The sequence below is a fragment of the Chrysemys picta genome, chromosome 13, assembly GCF_011386835.1.
Source record: "Chrysemys picta bellii isolate R12L10 chromosome 13, ASM1138683v2, whole genome shotgun sequence".
Lineage (NCBI taxonomy): Eukaryota > Metazoa > Chordata > Testudines > Emydidae > Chrysemys > Chrysemys picta.
The window spans coordinates 54,819,176-54,841,415 of NC_088803.1; the positions used below are offsets into that span (position 1 = coordinate 54,819,176).

At 58.1% G+C, this 22,240-nt stretch overlaps 1 protein-coding gene across 3 annotated transcripts; it reads right to left on the minus strand.

Moving 5' to 3' along the window:
* Positions 1–555: 555 nt before the first annotated feature.
* PLTP (phospholipid transfer protein) lies at positions 556–13,412 on the minus strand. Of its 3 annotated transcripts, none has more exons than XM_005304840.5 (16): positions 13,151–13,412; positions 10,325–10,446; positions 9,859–9,958; positions 9,388–9,516; positions 8,420–8,575; positions 8,202–8,265; positions 7,133–7,196; positions 6,615–6,706; positions 6,214–6,384; positions 5,562–5,621; positions 5,193–5,357; positions 4,928–4,995; positions 4,757–4,799; positions 1,301–1,364; positions 1,146–1,222; positions 556–910 (listed from the first exon to the last, which is right to left on the minus strand). In XM_005304840.5, the coding sequence occupies exons 2-16, from the start codon at positions 10,431–10,433 to the stop codon at positions 665–667; spliced, it is 1,608 nt and encodes a 535-aa protein (XP_005304897.2). In that variant the 5' UTR covers positions 10,434–10,446; positions 13,151–13,412; the 3' UTR covers positions 556–664. The 3 variants fall into 3 exon arrangements, with proteins under 3 accessions (XP_005304897.2, XP_065422451.1, XP_005304898.2); XM_065566379.1 differs by lacking the exon at positions 13,151–13,412 and adding an exon at positions 11,231–11,415; XM_005304841.5 differs by lacking the exon at positions 13,151–13,412 and adding an exon at positions 10,947–11,168.
* Between the last annotated feature and the right edge of the window lie 8,828 nt (positions 13,413–22,240).

Below are 22,240 nucleotides of genomic sequence, written 5' to 3' on the forward strand. Positions count from 1 at the left end.
CTCCCCCCACACCTCCCTTACCTGCTTCAGGCTTCCTGCGAATCAAATATTCGTGGGAAGCAGGGGAGGGGGCGGAGACTTTGGGGAGGGGGCGGGGTTGGGCAGGGGTGTGGGCGGGGCTGGGGGCGGGGCCGTGGGCCTTGGAGTGTCCTCCATTTGGAGGCACAAAATATGGTAACCCTAGGCAATAGGGGCTGGCTCCAGAGGCCCTGGGTTCAAAGGAACGCCTCCCTCTGGAATCTGAGAACTCCCCTGCCACTGCAGCTATGCTCCAGGGGGTCCTTGGGGCCAGCATGGAGCTGAGCTGGAAGGTTGGGGGGAGGGGAGGGAGGAGAGAAGAGCCCTCTGGGGAACTCTGGGTCTCCAGTCCCCAATCACAGGGGGGGGCTTGGTTACTGCAAGGGCTGCTTCAGCTGCTGGGGCCTGCAGGTGCACGGTCTCCCCCAGCTGGCTCTAGCACCAGTTCCCAGGCCCCCATCAGCTGTACGGGCAGGGGGAGCAGTCTGACAGCTGCTGGGAAAGGCCCCGTGGCCAGTGATGCCCAGACAGCCCAGGCAGTGTCTAACCCTGTTTATTAGTGTCACAGTGCAAGTGCTGCCATGCCTCCCCGAGCAGCTACAGCCAGGGGCTGGCTCCTGGCGCAGGCCGAGCAGGTGGGTGCTTTCTAGCGAAGGCTGGCCTGGGGCTCCGTAGTGTTGAAGGAACTCGGCAGGGGAGGGTCAGAGCCACTTGGCGCTGTTTCCGGGCTTGGCAGGCTCGTGTTAAAGGAACTCGGCAGGGGAGGGTCAGAGCCAGTTGGGGCTGTTGGTTGCGGGCTCGGCAGGCGGCTGGCCCGGGCAGGCTGGTATTTCTCAATCACCTCCCGAAGTCCCTGGGAGAAATGGAGATCTGCCCCCACCGTGATGAATCCCTGCAGAGTGAGAAGGGAAGGAGCGTTAGCCCAGCAGGGGCCTCACCTCTCCCCCCATCATCCCTGAGCCAAAGAGTTGCAGGGGCCTGGCCCTCTGCCACTTCAGTGCCTGAACTGGGCTGGCCTCGGGGGCTGCAGAGAGCTCAGGATAGCACTGTGGGGCCCTGAGCTCTGCATGGTAACTGGGTCCCCTGTCTGGGGCAGGTGCTGGGCCCCTCCTACAAGGCACACGTACCACATGGCTGGTGACTACCTCCTTGGTGAAGTCCATGCCCTCAGGCAGGGGGATCGGGACACCCTTCTTTGTCCTCTCTGCAGAAAAGAAAAGGGAGCGTTTGAGTGTGTGTCCTGGGCCAGTGCCCCACCCCCGCCTGCAGCACAAGTCCCTACCATTAAGGATGGGCATGATCATCAGCTGCAGCAGTGTCTTCAGGGGGGCCTGCAATGGGAAGAGCTGGGGGAGAGAGGAAGAAGCGTTAGAGCTGCGATGGGCCCCATGGCTCCCCCTGCATGCCCACCCCGGCCCCTGGGAAAGGCCAGCTGGTTTGGCCCAAGCCGAGTCTCCACAAAAACAGGAAACCCAAGAATAAGGGGGGATTTCAACTCTCCCCACAGTCCCGGGGAACATCTTGCCTCGGGGGGGGGGGATAGAGACCACATTTCTAGCCTACCGGCTAGTCCAAGAAGTCACAAGGGGGGGCAATTCCAGTAGTGCCCAGATCTAGTCCAAGAGGTGACTCTAACAGTTGCCCAGTAACAGCACTCCTCATGTCATTCAATTTATTATCCGGGGGGGGGGGGGTCAAAGAAACCCATCCCTGTAGCATTAACTTCAGAAAGGGGAACTACACCGAAATGAGGCAGCTCGTTCTATGGAAATTAGAAGTAACAGTCGGGCGTGAAACGACTGCAAGCTGCATAGAAACTCCATAATAGAGGCTCAAACGAACTGTAAATCCCAAATAAAAACAGGCAGAGGACCGAAAATGCCCCCTGGCTAACCAGAGGAAGACGGGGGGGTAGAGAGGAAAAGGCCCCTTTCAAAATTAGAAGTCAAATTCTCCTGAGGACCAGAGAAAGGAACAGAAACTCGGGCATGTCAAGCGTAAAAGTAGAATTAGGCAAAAAAGACTTTGATGAGGAACTAGCAAAAGCTGCCCAAGCTGACAGTTCAGTACATCAGAAAGGGGAAGCTGCCAACCGGCCCGCGGGACAGTCCAGGGCCTGACGACACGGCTGCTGCGGAGAAACGACATGAATTCTTTGCTGCAGAGCTGGGAGGAGATTCCCACACCTGAGAGAGTCTTTTGAGGTGACAGAGCTGAGGAACTGTCCCGTAGAGGAGCTTTTGGAACATATTTTTAAATTCAAGGGTAATAAGGCCTGGGACTGGTTGGCATTTACCCACGAGTTCTGAAGAAACTCAGCTATGAAATTGCAGAACTACTGACTGCTATGCAACCTGTTGCTTAATTCAGCCTCTGTACCCCTAGGCGCTGACTCCCCACTTTCCTGGGGGTGCTCAGCTCCCCCTCTCTGCCCCTGGCCCTGCCTCCACGCTACCCCTTCCATGAGGCCCGGCCCTGCCTCTTCCCACCCCTTCCCCAACTCTGCCCCCTCCCAGCCAATATTCCAAATCCCCGCCTCCTCCCCTGAGCGCACCACGTTCCCACTCCTCCCGCTCCCTCCCGGAGCCTGCTAACACAGGCGGGAAGCGCTGGGAGGTAGGCGGAGGAGCGGGGACGCAGCACGCTCAGGGGAGGAGGTGGGGTGGGGGTGAGGGGAGCTTGGCTGCCGGTGGGTGCAGAGCACCCACTAATTTTGCCCCATGGGTGCTCCAGCCCCGGAGTCAGCGCCTATGTCTGTACCAGATGATTGGTGGATAGCTAATTTTTTTTTAAAGGCTCCAGGGGTGATTCTGGCAATTACATGCTGGTGACCCTAATTTCAGTACCAGGCAAACTGGTTGAAACTACAGTAAAGAACAGAATTAGCAGACACATAAATTAATACAATATGTTGAAGAGGCACATGGATTTTGTAAAGGGAAATCATGCCTCCCCCATTCATTAGAATTCTTTGAGGGGTCCACAAATGTGGAAAAGGGTGACCCAGTGGATATAATGTACTTGGACCTTCTGAAAGCCTTTGACAAGGTCCCTCACTAAAGGCTCTTAAGCAAAGTCAGCAGTCATGGGAGAAGAGGGAAGGTTCTCTCATGGACTGGTAACTGGTTAAAAGATAGGAAACAAAGGATAGGAATAAATGGTCAGTTTTCACAGAAGAGGGGGGAAGGGAAAGTGAAACTAAACCCCACAGCGTGACGGAGGGGAAAGGGCTGGCGCAGGTGCCGCTTCCAAACGCCAACCCCCCTGGTGGCACTGTGCCAATGCGGGGAGCCGGCCCTGATCCCCAGGGAGATCCCTACCTGCTCCCTGGGAGAGCCCGGCTCTGCCCTCCTTGCCCCTGAATCCCTCCTGGAGGGCAAAGTACTCAGAGCCTGGGAATGTTTAGAGACCCTGCGCGCTGGGGGCATTCTCAGCCTCCTCCTTGCTCATAGGTTCCCCGGGCCAGAAGGGACCGTTGTGATCATCTCCTCTGACCCCCTTGTTCTAATGAACAATGCCACATTATGCAGTATGCATTTTTGAAAGTTTATAATAAGCGATGCTCTGGGGGGAAAGGAGGGTGGCACAAGGTGGAAATTTCGCCTCAGGTGCAAAATATCCCTGCACCGGCCCTGGTGGGAGGTCTAGGTTGGATATTAGGAAACACTATTTCACTAGGAGGGTGGTGAAGCACTGGAATGCGTTACCGAGGGAGGTGGTGGAATCTCCATCCTTAGAGGTTTTTAAGGTCAGGCTTGACAAAGCCCTGGCTGGGGTGATTTAGTTGGGAATTGGTCCTGCTTTGAGCAGGGGGTTGGACTAGATACCTCCTGAGGTCCCTTCCAACCCTGAGATTCTATGATTCTATGACTAGGACTGTTCAGCTTGGAAAAGAGACGACTAAGGGGGGATATGATAGAGATCTATAAAATCATGACTGGTGTGGAGAAAGTGACTAGGAAGCATTATTTACCCCTTCACATAACACAAGAACCAGGGGTCACCTGATGAAATTACTAGGCAGCAGGTTTAAAACAAGCACAAGGAAGTACCACATCACAGAGTCAGCCTGTGGAATGCGTTGCCAGGGGATGTTGTGAAGGCCAAAACTATAACTGGGTCCAAACAAGAACTGGATAAGTTCCTGGAGGACAGGTCCATCAACGGCTTTTAGCCCAGATTGTCAGGGATGCAACCCCATGCTCCGGGTGTCCCTAAGCCTCTGACTGCCAGGCGGGATGGATCACTCAGTAATTGCCTGTTCTGCTCATTCCCTTTGAAGCGCCCGGCGCTGGCCATTTGGCCAGGCAGACTGCTCTTGTGCCCTTTGTGCTTGGCCTGGGTAATAGGTTTGCTGGACCAAGGCCTGCGGTGGGGTCAGGGCACAAGACATAGCAGTTTAGGGCCAAGCAAGGGCAGCTGCAGGCCTTGGGCTGGGGGTTCTTTTTTTAAGTGAGAGCCCCCCCAATCTTTTCCACACGCTGCCCCATTTTAGGCATCCCCCCCACCCACACCTGGACGTTTCCCCACTCCCCCTTCTTTCCCCTCACCACCGCAGGGGCTTCCCATTGCTCTCCCCAAAGCCCTTGGTGGATTTTCCCTGGGGATGGAGGGAGAAGAGCTGGTCCCCTGTGGCTGTGCCACAAGGCCAGGGGCTCCCCGCCCAGCCCGGTTCTGCTGGATCGGGCCCATCTGTTTGATGCCCTGGGCTCCATGCAGGCTGTGTTGCCCCACTCACCGCCAGGGACTCCAGTGCCGACTGCTTGGAGTAGATCCGGAACCTGCCCGGGGGAGAGAGAGAGCACTGTGAGCACAGCTTCGAGGTCCAGCCCTGGGACGGCTCTGCAGTCTGGCCTTGGGATGCTGCCCAGACGCTCCAGCGAGGGGCTCCCAGGGACAGGGGAGTTACCTTCGCAGATCCAACTGCACCTGCAGCGCTTTCCCTCGCAAAGACATCTTGGCACTCAGCTTGGCATCCTGGAGGGGAGACAAGGCCACAGCCCCATTACTGCCTACCCCACAGAGCAGACAGCCCTGCCCCATGCCACCCTGCCGTTCTGCAACGGCAGGTTCGCTGCTGGCCATGGGCTCATGGGACCAGGTTCTGCACAGCTGCACGAACTGCAACAGGTGGGGCTGGGCTCCCTGCTGCGCCCGCCCGGGGAGCAGCTCACCATGGTCATGCTGGAGAGCTGGATGGCGGGATGGTCGACGGGCACCAGGGAGATGTTAAGGACGGCAATGACCGAGACGGAGGTGCCCGAGGGCTTGATTGTCCAGAGTGGAGGAGCCGACACCTGCAGCACCAGCTTCAGGGGCGCGTCCACCACAGCGGGGCTCTGCCGGGAGAGAGCAGGGTCAGGGGAGCAGGGGGCAGGCAGCACAGGGCTGAGCCGGGGCCCTGAAGGCAGACGGCTCTTCTCACTAGCAGCCCCATTGCCATCCTCCTGGGCCCACACTGGACCTCCGGTCCAAGGAGCTGCACCCCCTCCACGGAAACGGCCTCCTCCCAGGGTCGCCCGCCCCATGGCCACCGCTCTCACCAGCATGATGATGCTTCCGAAGAACGAGGCTCTCAGCAAAACCTCCAGATCCTTGGGCACCTGAAAAACATGCAACCGTCCTGGGTAAGGAGATTGCCCTGCAGTACACTGCTGTTACCCCGCCCCTCCCCCCACCTGCGCTCCTAGTGTCCCTGCCCCTCCTCCCCCCATCAGCCTGCCCCTCCCCCATCTGCATGCCCCTCCCCCCTCCACGCCTGCCACCTCTGCCTCTCCCCCATCTGCATTCCTAGTGTCCCTGCCCCTCCTCCCCCCATCAGCATGCCCCTCCCCTCTGCACACCCAGCACCCCTGCCCCTCCCCCATCTCCACACCCAGCACCCCTGCCCCTCCCCCATCTGCATGCCCCTCCCCCTCCACGCCCACTACCTCTGCCCCTCCCCCATCTGCATTCCTAGTGTCCCTGCCCCTCCTCCCCCCATCAGCATGCCCCTCCCCTCTGCACACCCAGCACCACTGCCCCTCACCCTCACCCGTCTCCACGCCCACCACCCCTGCCCCTTCCCCCATCTGCACTCCTAGTGTCCCTGCCCCTCCTCCCCCCATCAGCATGCCCCTCCCCCTCGCCCCGCTGCACACCCAGCACCCCTGCCCCTCCCCCCATCTGCACGCCCACCACCCCGTCCCTCCTCACCTCCTCCCCTGCAATCTCCATGCTCAGCACCCCCGCCTGGTAGTAGGCATCCATGGCAGAGTTGAAGAAGTACTCGGAGAAAGCCACGTAGACCATGCGCTCCGTCTCCTTGATCACTGGTGCCACCGCCTGGTTCGGCAGCGTCTCGTTCCACCGATAGTAGAACATGCCCTGGGCAGCACAGAGCTAGTGAGCGCCGGCCCCCGCCCCGGCCCCACAGAACAGGCTCCCCTGGGCACTCAGCCATTGCAGCCCCGGGCTGGGGCCCGGCGTCCCCACGCACTGGTATCCGCGTGCATGGTGGGCCGACCCCGCGCACCCCGGAGCCAGGGCATCACAGACGTGGCCCAGTGGCTCCCGCGGCCACGCTGGAGCTCCTACCCCCCCCCCCCCCCCGTTACCTTGAAGTCCAGATCGAGGGTGTCAGGGGAGACGACGGGGTTGCTGAGGAGGGAGTAATCGATGCTGATGTGCTCGTCCACCGGGCTGCGCACTGTGCCCAAGGAAGGCAGAGTCAGTCGCCCAGCGAGGCCTGAGCTTGGCCCAGCCAGGCTGACGCCCCCTCCGCCCCGTCTCTGGGCCCCTCAGTCCTGCCCCCGGCTTCTCGAGCAGAGCAGCCGCTGGGCCTAGTCTGTTACCACGGCTGCAGCCCACTGCCCCCCAGCGTGGACCTGCCCCCCAGCATGGACCTGACGCCCCCTCCGCCCCATCTCTGGGCCCCTCAGTCCTGCCCCCGGCTTCTCGCGCAGAGCAGCCGCTGGGCCTAGTCTGTTACCATGGCTGCAGCCCACTGCCCCCCCAGCACGGACCTGCCCCCCAGCACGGCAGCACAGTGCAGCTCTGCACCCAGGCTGAGCTGGGCCCAAGTCTGGTCTCGTCAGCCCAAGCCCCCGTGGCGGCCGCAGGGCCGCGGACTCACCCGACACGGTGTCCAGCAGCGAGTTCAGCTGCACAAGCCCCGCGTAGCGCAGCGCTGGGCAGATCTGAAACAGACACCACAGGCTGGGTCGGGGTCGGCGGGACGGGGGCCCCAGCACACAGCCAGGGAGCGGGATCGCCTGACGGGTGCCCCTGCAGCCTCCATGGGAGCCTCTCCCACTCCCGGGGCCCAGCCACCGACCCCCATGGGAACTGGGAACATCCTGCTCGTGGCTCCAGGAGCTGCTCGTCCTAGTGCGTCAAAGCCACAGCACAGGACAGGACTCGCTGCTGCCCCCCAGCACCAGCTCCTCTGAGGCTGCTCCGCCTGCGCCCCACCACCCCGACCCACAGCCCCCTCCCACCCCGACCTGCAGCCCCCTTCCCCCCCACCTGGCCCCCGCTTCACCTGCGCCCCACCACCCCGACCCGCAGCTCCCTCCCCGCCTGCGCCCCACCACCCCGACCCAGAGCCCCATTCCACCCCGCCTGGCCCCACTCCACCTGCGCCCCACCACCTCGACCCGCAGCCCCCTCCCACCCTGCCTGCCCCCGCTCCGCCTGTGCCCCACCACCCCGACCCATAGCCCCCTCCCACCCTGACCCACAGCCCCATTCCACCCTGCCTGACCCCTCCCCGCCTGCGCCCCACCACCCCGACCGGCAGCCCCCTTCCACTCCGCCTGGCCCTGACTCTGCCTGTGCCCCACCACCCCGACCCCAGTTCCCTTCCATCCCGTCTGGCCCCCGCTCTGCCTGTGCCCCACCACCCCGACCCGCAGCCCCCTTCCACTCCAACCCACAGCCCCATTCCACCCCGCCTGCCCCTGTTCTGCTGACACCCCACCACCCTGACCCCAGTCCCCTTTCACCCCGCCTGCCCCCGCTCCGCCTGCACCCCACCACCCCGATCTGCAGCTACTGCCCTCATGCTGACCACAGTTCATGATTTGGGGCTGGGGGCCTGCAAGGGGGAAGTACCCGCAGTTGATACCACTCCCTGCCTGCTGCAACCCCACTGTTTGACCCCTGTCCCGGCCCCAAGGGGGATGTCTCTGCCCACAGCGTACCTGCCGGTTGACAAGGAAGCGTATTCCTGTGGTGGCGAAGGTAGACAGGAATTCATAGACCTTCCTGTGGAGACAGAATCACAGTCCTCAACCCCCTGCCCTCCTGCTAGGGGACCCGAGAGCCTCCTGGCCTGGGAGCAAAGGTGGCCTGGGGGGCGATGGGGCTGCTGACCAGTGGTTGGGGGCAGGGCACCGTGGGGTGGTCCCCCAGGCAGTACCTGAGTGTGCCTGTGAAGCCAGTCTGCATCCTGGCAATGGAGGCGTTGCAGGAGATGTTGGAGATCTTGAGGCGCCCGACCTTGTTCATGGACAGCTTCAGCTGGGTGCGGATGTTGACGCCTTCGGCAGAGGCGTTGATGGAGCCAATATCGTAGCTGGGAAGCAAACGGTTAAAGCAGGTGAGCAGCACCCAAGCAAACAGGCACCTCCCCAGGGCGCCGCTGCCCCAGAGCCTGTGTGAGGGGGAGAGAGCTGAGGGGTGGGGGGCTGGCCCAGCCAGAGCCCAGTCACAGGCCCAGCACGGTGGGCATCGAGAACCTGAAGGCAAACGTCCGAGTGAGCGTCTGATCCCAACAAGGGGGAGGCCTGACCGCCCCTGGGGGGGAATGGGGAGAGGACCCAGGACCGAACCCCGCGCGGGGGGGGGAGTGGAGGTGGAGAGGCCTGACCCCGCGCTGGGGGGGCAGAGCGGAGGGGGGGGACCTGACCCCACGCTGGGGGGCAGAGCGGAGGGGGGGAGGGGACCTGACCCCGCGCTGGGGGGACGAGCGGAGGGGGAGGGGACCTGACCCCGCGCTGGGGGGGCAGAGCGGAGGGGGGGAGGGGACCTGACCCCGCGCTGGGGGGCAGAGCGGAGGGGGGGAGGGGACCTGACCCCGCGCTGGGGGGACGAGCGGAGGGGGAGGGGACCTGACCCCGCGCTGGGGGGCAGAGCGGAGGGGGAGGGGACCTGACCCCGCGCTGGGGGGGCAGAGCGGAGGGGGGGAGGGGACCTGACCCCACGCTGGGGGGCAGAGCGGAGGGGGGGGGGACCTGACCCCACGCTGGGGGGCAGAGTGGAGGGGGAGGGGACCTGACCCCGCGCTGGGGGGACAAGCAGAGGGGGAGGGGACCTGACCCCGCGCTGGGGGGGCAGAGCGGAGGGGGTGGGGACCTGACCCCGCGCTGGGGGGGCGAGGCAGCTCACAAGAACCAGTAGAGCAGCTGGCGCCGGAAGCGCAGGCTGATGGAGGCGTTGTTGATGTTGAAGGCGAGGTGCTGCGGGGACCGGAAGTGCAGGTTGGAGAGCGCCAGCTGCAGGTCCGTCACCTTCACCCTGCGGGGGCACAGGCAGCGTCAGGCCCACGCCCCAGCCCGGTCCCCAGCATCTCTAGCTCGTGCTGAGCCATGTCGGAGTCACTGCCGTGGGAGAGGCCCCTGCACCCCTGGGCGGTATCACGCCCTAGAGCCTGGCTCTTCAGGGCTGCACCTAGTCCAGTGCTACCAGCCCCTCCCTGGCACCTTCCCTCCACCCACCTCCGCCCATCCCGCGAGTCACACCCACCTGCCAGCTCCTTGCCCCTTGGCAGGCCCAGCCCGTTACACACGCTGCTGTCTCGGCCCCTCCAGCCCCAGGTCCTGCCTGTGCCTGCCCCCCCCCCCCCCCGCCCTCACTTACCCGCTGATGTTGTACTGGAACTGCCCTTCCTTCCCGTGCAGGTCAGGGATGCTGATGTGCTCCAGCTCCTGCTCCACAAAGCGCAGCCCTTCCTGCTTCACTGCAAAACAACAGCCCTGCTCTGCCCCGGCCTTGGCTCCACGGGGAGGAAAGGAGGCCCCGGCCCTTCCCCCCAACCCACCCTTCAATCCCAGGGCACTGGCCAGGCCAGGCAAGTCCTTTTCCTGGCAACCCGGATGTATGTAAACAGCCCAGACTTGCCCCAGCCCCGCTGGGCTCCTTCCCTCCCCAGGGCGGGTGGGCTAAGGACAGCGAACCATCCTGCTCCACCCCGCCGGCTCAGCACCAGCGGCAGGGAGCGTCAGAACAGGGGGCACGCCCTGATCTGCTGCCACCCGGGGGTGCTGCTCCGGCAGCTTGTGGTTCCTGACCAGGCCAATGGACTCGGGCTCCCCCAGCTCCTTACCCAGCTCCAGGCCCTTGGAGGTGATCCGGATCTTGCACCCAGGGGTAGCAGCTCGCCCTGCAGTGACCAGCCAGGGCAGCAGCAGGAGCAGGAGGCTGCACAGAGCCATGGCACGTCTGGTCCTGGGGGAGACCAGAGCAGGGCTGTGAGACCGGCTGAGCAGGCAGCCGGGCACCATTCTCAGGCGCCGCGTCACTGCACCTTCCCGCTGATGGGAGATGCCAGTGCGCCCGGCTCCCCAGTGGGCGCGGGCGGCCGGGGTGAAGGAGGCCTCCTAGCCCATTACCATCCATTGCTAACAGACTCTCGCCCAGGACCCTGGGAGCCCCCCAAGCGCCGTGGTTCCCTCCCCCTGGCAGGGAGCCTTGGCCAGACCCTCCGGCATCCTCCCTTGGTGCCCCCCTGTGACTGGCTCCCCTTCCTCCCATGCAGGTCACTTGGCTTCCCGGGCCGGGCCGGGCCCCCTGGGCCCCCTCGCCAGGGGTCTCAATGCGCAGCCCAAGAGGGGCCCGGGGAGGGACAAGGGCAGCCGCAGCGGGGCGGGGTGTGTGAGCTGCCCCGGGGGAGCCCGGCCGAGCTGGGGGGGGGGGGGTGCTGTGCGCCGCCGGCCCTGGTGCCGCACCCGAGTCCCGGGCACGGGGGTCCCCGCCTCTGGCTGCGGGCTCCGGCAGGACGAGCCGCGCTCAGCCGCTGCCCCGATCTCCCGGCCGCCTGCGCGGGGCGGGGGCTCGGCTCGCCGGCCCCTTCCCCGCCGCGGGGCCCGGCGCTGTGCCCCGGCGTCCTGCGCCCCCCACCCCGGCCTCGCGCCTGCCGCGGGGAGCCAGGGCCCGGGGCCGCGTCCAGCCCGCCCCCCCCGGCCGGCTGCAGCCCGCCCCTCCCGCGGCCTGCCCCCCCGCCCGCACTTGCCTCTGTCCCCAGGGGAACCGGCGCTGGGCTCGGAGCGCAAAACAAATGGCTGGTGCCAGCCAGCTCCCCGAAGCAGCGCCGGGAGGGCCACGGGCACCCCCGGGGGGGATGATGGGCACCCCATCCCACAGGGGGCTATGGCCATGCCCAGACCGGGAGGGAGAGGCCATGGGCACCCCACAGGGGGCTATGGCCATGCCCAGACCGGGAGGGGGAGGGTATGGGCACCCCACAGGGGGCTATGGCCATGCCCAGACCGGAAGGGGGAGGGTATGGGCACCCCACAGGGGGCTATGGCCATGCCCAGACCGGGAGGGGGAGGCCATGGGCACCCCACAGGGGGCTATGGCCATGCCCAGACCGGGAGGGGGAGGGCATGGGCACCCCCAGAGGGGGGAGGGGATGATGAGCACCCACAGCGGGCTATGGGCATGCCCAGACTGGGAGGGCATGGGCACCCCCAGAGGGGGGCCTGCTCTACCCACAGGTGTCCTGGATGCAATTGAATCAGGTTTAAAAGTGGAGCAGAGAGGGTGGGTTCCGCCCACCTGCGCCACCCAGTCCATTGGGCTTTGTTCCCGCGAGGGGCTGCGCATTGCGCTGTACGTATCTGGGGTCGATCAGGACTGCGCGGAGCAGCTTGGAGCTTTGCCCTGGCCAGAGCTTCCCACACTCTGCCCCAGCGCCCCACGCCTCCTCATTCCCTGTCCAAGCCGGCCCATCACCCCTGCCTCCCCCTTGCTGCCTCACGTGCTCCTGGCTTTAACGCCAGCGGATTTGGGCAGATTGACATTCTTTGAAAATCCCCTTGAATCCTTGGCCCCCTCTGGGGGCTGATTATCCACAGCTGCGACAGGCCAGAGTTGTGTCAGCCTGCCCCCCAGGCACTGTGGGCAGGTCGCTTGCTCTTCCACCAGAGCTGCCAGGTCCCTCCCCAGCCCCTGCACCCAGACGTGCTCTGGAAACCAGGCTGGGGCTGGAGCAGGGGCCCCGTCCTGTAGTGCTGGGCACACTCAGAAAGCAGAAACAGGGCAGGGGGAGCTGGCTGAGCTTGGTCTCCAGGCATAGCTGCTGCGTAACCCCTCTCCATGCCCGTTTGCTGGGCCGGGAGCAGCCAGCCAGTCCACACACGTGCTTGTGAATCTGCAGGATTCAGCACACGCCATGGCAAGCAGGAGAGTGCTGCAGCCATGGGTGCCGTCACCATACCCGGCACCGGCACCAGGCTGGGCTGGCCACTGGCAGCAGCGCAGAGAGATCCGTCCCATCCCCTGCCCCGTGCTGGACACCTGATGAACAAGTTCTCCCCCAGATCCGCCTTCTCACAGCCTCACCCCCACTCATTCCAACCCGCACCTTAGCAATCGCAGCCCCAGCCAGCGCTCTCACGTCGGGACGAGGTGAAAATCTCAGCTCTCCAATGAGGAATTCCCCCCATCCATCCAGACACCCCCGGCCGCACAGCCACCCTCCAACGGGGCGCCCTGTGCACACAGCACCTTCCACAAACACCCCCAGCTGCCCCTCTTGGGTTGTAACAGGAGCGGGGTCCTTAGCTAGCACTGGCCCTCGGGATCCCTGCAGGCACTGTACAGGGACCCCCCCTCTAGTGGGGCCCTCTCCCTCCTCTCTCTCTCACTGGTCTCTACAGCGTCTACTGGGCTCTGGCCATGGAAAGAACTTTGGGACACCCCTGTAGCCCACAAAAGCTTATGCTCTAATAAATGTGTTAGTCTCGAAGGTGCCACAAGTCCTCCTGGTCTTTTTGCGGATACCGACTAACACGGCTGCTCCTCTGAACCCCCCCCAGACACACACACTTCCCTATCTGCTTACAAAGGGCTGTCTGTGCCTGCCCCCTTTGTGTGGGCCTGGGGATTTGCCTGGCTGCACAATACCAGCTTAATTTCTTGTACTTACAGTCCCCTGGGGTTACTTTTTCCTGGCTCTCCCCGTGCTGGGAGGCTGAATCACGTGGAGGGAGGCAGGGCAGAAGAGAACCACTGGCTCCAACAGTTTCTCAGGGGCTGGCTGTGCTTCCCCTTCCTTTATATATCCCACTGTCTGCCACTCCTCGTGAGCCCAGGGCTGGGAGGAGACAGTGGCCTGGGAGGCAGTGAGAGGCTGAGAGGATGCAGGTCTCAGGCATGCCGAGACCAGACTCTGCAAAGCCACTTTCCCCTGCCCACGGGCTGCCTGCCCAGGGCACAACGGGCCTGGGCTCACAAACATCAGCTGCCTGAGCTGCACATGCAGCCGCCTGCCCTGCTCCTTGGGGCACACAATTGCTCAGCGTGTGTGTGCAATGGCTGTGAGCACGTGTGCAAACCACAGGGCGCGGGCTCCCGAGGCCACAGCAGCACTTGCTCTGGTGCAGGGGGTGTGAAGCAGCCGGGGGTGAGGGTGGGGGCTATGTCTGCACTTAGGGGTCAGACGCGCGTTACGCTCCCCTCTATTCGCGTGTCTGAAGCGAATTCAGTGCTGGGGCCGGGTCCCTCGAGCCTATCCCCAGAGCAGGCCCAGCACAATCAGCGTCCCACCTCCATGCATCAGGCCTGACCTGGGGCCACCTCCAGGGGCAGAGGCGACCACCGATGGGCTGGGCCCCGCTGAGGCCAGCTTGTGCTGCTCGCGAGGCAGGAGCCCGCTGGGAGCAGCCTGGTGCCCAGTCGATTGGAGCTACGCATTCAGCTCCCTAGGGGCTCTGGACACACTCCTCTGCCCAGCCCCACCCCTGCCTGTTCCCCGTGAGCCCAAAGGGAGGTGCCCAGGGCAGAGCTGAGGTTCTTAACCCCGCAGTCACCAGGGCTACCCCAGGAATGTCCATGCTCCATGCCAGAGCTGCCCCACACCCGGGTCTCACAGTCACAGGGAAAGACTCCCCAAGTGGGGTTTCCCTGGGATGGCTCCTGCTGGTTCCTTCAGTGACACTAGTGCAGATGCCACAGACTGTACGGAGAGAAACAACCTGTTGGGAGTTCTGCTCCTGGCCACACTCCTGTCCCTGCACTGCACACAGTCACAGACTGCCAGGCCCCCTGCTCTCTCGGCTCCGTACGGTCCCTGGAAGGAACCCCCCTCAGGGTGACAGCCCTCCGTGGGGGTTAGACCCTCTGCCCAGGCCACCTCCTGGGACTGCAGCACCTCTGAGCCTTCTGCACGCCCAGCTTTCTCTGTGGGCCTCCACGGGGAGTCCCTCACTCTGGGGCCTCCCCACCCAGGGGCAGCAATGCCCCCCCGCTCTCTAGCCTGCAGTGGCCCTCAGCCAGCGTAACACAGGAAGGTTTCTTGTACATCCGAACACAGCACAGGAAGTTCTTCGGGCCTAGAAACTCTCAGCACCATCCATCTGGGTCTGCCTCCATCCAGCAGCAACCTCCTTCCAACTGACCACCCTATATCCCCTTCCCTAGCCCCTCCTCCACCTGGGCCCGCTCTCTTCCCTCCTTTGTTCCCACTGGCCAGAACCAGCTGCCTTCCAGATCCCCAGGGTCCTCTCTCCTCAGCCCTTTGTCCTCCCACTGGCCAGAACCGGCTGGCTTCCAAGGGGGTGGGCCTCTGGGTCACCAGTTGCTACGTTCCACCCACCTGTCTAGGCCATTGTCCGGGGTCCAGGCTGCTAGGTGAGTCACAGCTGGTCCTCTGTAGCAACAAACACCCTCTCCCACCACCTCATTACACACACAGCACATGGGGCAAAGTGAGACACACACAATGTTCACGCAAAACACTAAGAAAATCCCCCTCCCTTCATCTCACACACACACAATTAGAACAATTGTGCAAGCAAATGTCCACATGGGTCTGTGTCTGATCTGCACACGATTATCACGTGCAGCTGGATAAGTGCAGGACTAATTACGAGTCTTTGTGGTAACATCACAGTAATTGCTTGTGCGTTAGCACAGCTCATGTTGCCTAAAATCTGATCCTAAGAGCCTAATAAACAAAAGGAGAATTAACAAATAAACAGCAAACTGCTATTTGCCAGGTCTGGTGCTGCAGGAAGAGCTCAGGGAATCCCATTCCCATGGAAAGCAGGAGGAAAACAGTGACTTCCCAGGTTGTTGCAAGGTAAATTTTACTAATTTCTGTTCAACTTTAGGTGCATTTGAAAGTAGCTAAACTGGGGAACCCACTGGGAAACACCACAAAAAGAGCAGTTCCCAGCGACAGGGCTGCCAGAAGTGCTGAGGGGTATTCGGAAAATCCCTTTAGGATATTTGTATGTAGAACGTCTGACTTTCCAGAGGGATGTAATGACCAGTGTGGGCATCCGAGGGCTCGGGAGATGCTGATGTGGTTTCCTGGCGCAACTTGGCCTAGCCAATGGTGGAAAGGCTGCCGTTTGGTGTGACCCAGAGGAGACCATTAACAGTGCTTTGTCTCACTCTCTCCATCTCCTTGGCTGGCAGCCCCAGCTCCCTCCTACAGGCTGGCTGTCAGGACTTCAAAGCTTCTTTGGTCAACTGGCTATTTGCAGACTAACCCTCTGTTTATGTGTGTGTGAGGGGAACCACCCATCCAGGCAGCAGGAGGCTGAGACATGTGATGAAGCCCAGCGGCTTTTGTGCAGAAAGTCCAGCGGAGCAGCAGCCATGGGTGGGCTCAGCCTCCCTCTGCAGGGAGACTCAAGGTGCGGGAGAGGACCACGTTTTAATTCTAGACGTTAAACTACCAGGGATCTAACAATTAAATCCCGAAAAGAAACCAGCCCATTGAATGTGACCACAGGGACGGAGCAAAGGGCGCTCGTTAGCTAAATGAGAGGTTCCACAACCCTAAATAGACTGGAGTGCTGCCGCAGGAGCAGCTGGCTGTGGGTTCCCCAAAGAACACCGCACTCTGCCCCCACCTGCAAAGTACATGCTGCAGTTCCCTCTAACCACGAGGGCAGGGCAGGCCCGTACTGGGGTGGCACTATAATCCCAGGTCCCCAGGGCCAGGTGCACACCAGCGTGTCCAAACTCTCCTTTGCTGTGAGGCCTACACAAAAATTCACAGAGGCTGGGCTGCTTGTGAGCTGAGCCCACTGCCCATCACGCAGCCCCATACTGTCTGTTTCCTTGGGCTCTCCCATCATTCTACTCAGGGTGTCTACACTTAAACTGCTGCAGCAGTGCCACTGTAGTGCTTCAGTGTAGACACTATGCGGATGGGAGGGCTTCTCCCATCGCTAGGTAACCACCTCCCTGAGGCGCAGCTAGGTCAGCGGAAGAATTCTTCCATGGACAGAACGCGATCTACATTAGGGCTAGATCACTCTAGCTGGGTCTCTGGTGTATGTGTGTGTGTGTGTATTTTTCACCCCCCCCCAGAGTTGTAGCTACACCAAGGTAAGTTCCTAGTGTAGACAGGCCTTAGATCGTAAGCTCTTTGCGTCAGGGACTGTCCTTTGTATTTGTACAGTACCTAGCCCCTGGGGGTGCTCTGATAATACAAATAAATAATACTGTCACCCAGCCAGCCCCACTCCTGGTTTTTTGGGTTGCTGAGCTAGCCTCACTCTGCACTATTGCATTAAAGTGAACCTTCATCTGCTTTAGTAAATGAGACACTGGAGAGGAAGGCCTCGTCCACACTAGGCATTTACTTTGGTATAGCTACATCTCTCAGGGGTGTGAAAAACGCAGCTATACCGACCTCATCCCCGGGGTAGCCCAACGCTAGGAGAATTCTCCTGTCAACCTAGCTACTTCCTCTCAGGGAGGAGAATTACCTACGCCGACGGGAGAACACCTCCTCGTGGTGTGGGGAGTGTCTACATTGAAGCTCTACATAGGGGAGTTGCACTGTTGCAACGTTTTAAGTGTAGACAAGCTCAAAGGGTGGGCTAGTGGTCCAGGCATGGGTCTGGGGTCAGGATGCCTCGGTTCCATTGGCAGGTTCAGGAGAAAAGTGAAGTAAAGTGTTTAGAGCAGGAGCACAGAGGCAGTTGACTGGGTTTCCCATCTGACAGGCTTGCTTGGGCATTTCACAACTCTTTGCCTCAGTTCCCCTCTCTCTGAAATGGGGCTGATGATACCACTTAAGGGTGGATTTATGGGATTAATTAATGTTTGGGACATGGGTTCTCAGGGTTGATTCTGGTGTACAAGGACCTTCACAGGGAGGAAATATTCAGTAGTAAAGGGCTCTGCAGTCTAACAGAGAAAGGTATAACAAGAACTAGGGGCCGGGAGATAAAGCTAGGCAAATTCAATTTAGAAATAAGGCACAGGTATTTAACAGTGAGGGGGATTAACCACCGGAACAAACTGTGACACTGTCAGACCAGGTGCCAGCTCAGGCCAAGGTCCCCATTCCTCAACTGAACCCTGACAGACACCTAGCTGGAGCCAGTCCGGCCCGCCTGGGTGTTAGTAATGTTAAAATAGGAAGTATAGGAACGTGTTGAGAGTTTAGTCTATTGAAGGCTGGAGCATTAATCTCACATGTAGCATCTGTATCCCATAGTGTAAGGAAATGCTTGAGCATTTGCATTGTAAGCCGTTGTAACTGTAACTCTCCAGGTAGGAGAGGGACAGGAACCAGTGTGAAATGCTGGTCTCCAACACGTGTTATGTCCTGCCTGACAGAGAAGGCCCAGTAACACCTAGGGTGACCAGACAGAAAGTGTGAAAAATCGGGACGGGTGGTAATAGGTGCCTATATAAAAGAAAGCCCCAACTATCGGGACTGTCCCTATAAAATCAGGACATCTGGTCACCCTAGCAACACCAGATGGACTGAAGTGGAATGTTAGAGAGGATACAGAGTTTGCTGTTTACTCTCCCCCTTCCCTCCCCCATGAAGATGAGTCTTGCAAGCACGGCTTAAATTCAGCCGGAGCCCACCGCAGCAGGAGCTCTGGTAAATATTTTCAAACTCCCAGGAGCCCTGGCACCTCCCACAGGGTTTCAGCCTGCAGAAGGCCCCAGGGCTTGTGGCCTCAGCCCTGCAGTGCGTGCTGGGACTCAGGGCTTCAGCCCCAATGTGAGCCCCCCCCCACTCCCCCCACGGGGCTCCAGTAAATAATTGTCGAGAACTTAAGCCCCACTTGCAAGTGAATTCCTCCCATCAACTGAGCTTGCAGTTCAAAGCAGAAGTGGAAAAGGGAATAAAAACCCCTGACAAGGAGTATCTTTATGCTGCTTGGACTGTGGGGACAAGATTTCTAGGCATAAGCAAAAAATTCCCAGTGCTTTGCTTGGGTTAGCCCTAAAGGACATCTAGAGCTTGCTTATTGTAGAAGTTTCTGTTATTTTTGAAGCTTGAGGTTTGTGTGTGTTTGCCTGCTTTAACCTTGTAAATATCTCCTATTTCCTTTTCCTAGTTAATAATCTTTAGCTAGGTTATTATAGTATTGACTACAAGCAATGTCTGTGGTGTGAGATCTAAAGTACAATTGACCTGGGTAAGTGACTGGTCCTTGAACCCAAATGTTGCTGTGATACTCAATGTAAGGGACCATGTCACAAAGGCAGGGTCCCCTGGGTGGCGAGACAGACCAGAGTGCCCACGGAGACGCTGTGATGCTCTGGTTAGGCTGTTACGGAGTTTGCACTTGATCGCTGGTTGGGAACAGTCTGCCCTGAGCTTAGTACTCACTCTCTTGAGCCTCTGCAGGACAGTTTGCCACAAACGACTAAGGGAAGTGCAGGATTCTCCACTTCCTGACACCTTCAGAGCCAGACTAGAGGCCTTTCGGGAAGATGCTTTAAGGTATGTCTCCGCTGCATGCCCAGCTAGCATGGCTATAAATAAATGCTAGAAATGGCAGTGTGAACAGGGAGGCTTAGCTTGGGCAAGTAGAGCACCCTACATGCTTGAACCCTAGTGTATACATCCCTACACGGCTCCCTGCACACCCACGCAGCACCTCCCATGGCTACACTGCTAGTGTTGGCAGCAGAGCATTCTGCTGCCAGGGCCTGACCCCGTGGCAGGGACGGGCAGAGGGGGGAGGCTCCGGTGGGTCCCTGCTGTGGAGCTTCTCACCACTGCATCCAGCCTCGTGTCCCACCCAGGCCAAGCCCCAGGGATGCACAAGTTCCCATGTGCCATGCAGGGGCGCAGGGATCCAGCTCCACGACCCAATGGGGCTTGCAACCTTCGACTCTACGAATCACTAGCCCAGAGGAGAACCCAGGAGTCCTGGGCAGTGCTTCTATATCCTGATGCCAACTTTTCCCAACCTAGCGCTCAAAATATCCTAAATCTGGTGAAAAATTCCCAGATAAAGTTTTTTATTTCAAAATGTGAAAGGAACGTAATATGTGTGTTTTTAATAACTATATAATATATATTATATCCAAATTCTTCCTATTCGTTCAAGATATTTCACATTTATTATAATTTTTATACAGATAGACGTGTTTTTAAATTTTAAACTTATAGAATTAGAATGAATGAAGATATCCCATCTCCTAGAACTGGAAGGGACCTTGAAAGGTCATCGAGTCCAGCCCCCTGCCTGCACTAGCAGGACCAAGTACTGATTTTGCCCCAGATCCCCAAGTGGCCCCCTCAAGGACTAAACTCACAACCCTAGGTTTAGCAGGTCAATGCTCAAACCACTGAGCTATCCCTCCCCCCATGTTACTTATACAGTAAATAAAATATTTAACACATGAGTAGGATTGAAATGATAGAAAACAATGTATTTTACACAAATTTCACAATTTTAAAAACAAAAGTATTAATAAGTACAGTATGTGCCCTACAGTGTACTGTACATCAAAGTTACTTTGAAAAAATAAAAAGTAAACATATGATTATAAAATAAGATAAAAAAGCAAACAGAACAAATAACACTCTTTTATATAATTTTCCTTATTATTATAATCTTTGAGTTTTATCCATTTTCTGACTCATGGTCTGAGTCGTCACTAGGAACATCATTACCATCATTAATATTTTTATCACTATCATTTTTACTGTACATATTTTTACAATGTAAATACAAGTGCTTAATAGTAATTACAAAATTAAAACATTGATCTTGCTTTGCTTTCCAAGCTGACCTTATAACTACACTAGAATTGAGTGTTTTGGTTGTCATACAGTTTCTTGTTGTGGTTTTTATGTCAGTTACCATGGAAAAAAATCTTTCACATGCTGCATTTGAATGCGGTAATGTGAAAACCTGTTTTAGCCAGTTCAGATATATTTGCAAACATGAATTGACCTGAATAATCTAAATTCATTAACTTTCAATTTTTCTACAAGTTCCTCAGTCTAAGTTTGCGCCAAAACATTGCTAATTATAGCAGTACATTTATCTTTCTTTAATGTTACAGCCTCAGCAATTTTGGAATCAGGGAAACATTTTTTAGCTACTTCAGTCAAGTGTTCTACAGATTGAACACTGACATTATGTTTGGCAAAGTAACAGGCCATTCTAATCTCTGCATTTTTAACTTGCTCTTCAAAGTTTTGTGCTTTTTTATTTTCACAATCTTGTTTATTAAACATATCATCAATTTTCTTTGTATTAGATACTGTCTCAACCTTTTGTTTATGTTTTTTACCATTAGCATGCTTATCTAACTCACTAGTACAGGGGTCGGCAACGTTTGGCACGTGGCTCGCAAGGGTAAGCACCCTAGCGGGCCGGGCCAGTTTATTTACCTGCTGACGCGGCAGGTTCGGCCGATTGCGGCCCCCACTCGCCGCGGTTCGCCGTCCTGGGCCAATGGGGGTGGTGGGAAGCGGCGCGGGACGAGGGATGTGCTGGCCGCGGCTTCCCACCGCCCCCATTGGCCCGGGACGGCGAACCGTGGCCAGTGGGGACCGCGATCGGCTGAACCTGCCGCATCAGCAGGTAAATAAACTGGCCCGGCCCGCTAGGGTGCTTACCCTGGCGAGCCGGGTGCCGAACGTTGCCGACCCCTGCACTAGTACCTGCCTGGATTTTTACATCACAACATTTGCAATAAGCTAAAAAACAATTGTTTTCTATTTTCTGCAGCCAGTCTTTGTATTTACCTTCTTGAAGCCACAAGTCTTGAAAGGCTTTTTTGAAAGTAGATGGCTTCTCTTCTGGTGTAAGTTCACCCCGAGTCCTCAATACGGGGGGGGGGGCTATCCCATTGTTTTCGTTTCGACGTGGACGGATCTTTGTCTACTCCTGCAGTCCTCTTCCTCTTCTCACCAGCCGTACTGGTCCCTTTAGTCATTTTTTATGTTAGATAAAAAATGGAAAGAGATCTCCGAAATAATGGAATGCGATAATTAGTATAATGTATATTTCAATTTATATTTAAATCAAAGAAGGGAACATATTATATATTATTACCCAACACAGTAGGCGAAGATATTTAATATTTGCCTGGAGGAAGGTGCTGTTACAAATTTATGAACAGCCGAACGCTCTGGTCCACATTCTCTATGCAACTGCAAGCACGAAATACAAAATTGTAGGGATTTAATGACAGATCAAGAAACTACTCATAATCAGTAAGTATTGCAATATATTTAATTATTGGAAGAAACCTTACCTAGAAGATAAATTTGATAACCATCGTCTCATTACCTGCCAGCCAGCTGTCGCTGAGGTTGGTTTGTTGCGAGTGCATGTGCGCACTTGTCACTTCACTTGTGCCGTCATGATATAGTACGTTGAAGCACCACCAATAGGAGAGCGGCACGGCCCGATTATGAATATCACGTGACAAATATTCACCAATCGAAGAACGTATTTGGGGGAAATTTAAAAGAAGTGCAAATATTTTACTTTTGATGAAAACTTCCCAGGATTGTTGAGATTTGGAAAGTTTTTTACTTTTTATGAAATTTTCCCAGGATTATTTAGGTTTTGAATGAAAATTCCCAATTTCCCAAGTTGAAACATTTTACTCAAAAATTCCCAGAGTTTGGGAAATTTCCCAGGCTATAGAAGCACTGGTCCTGGGGACTAGCGCTCCGCCCCCCAGCCGGCCTCTGTGCCTGGCCCCGCCCAGAGGGGAGGAGCCTCCCAGGAGTTCCAATAAGGCCACACTAAAGATGGCGCCAGGAAGGCAACAGGGC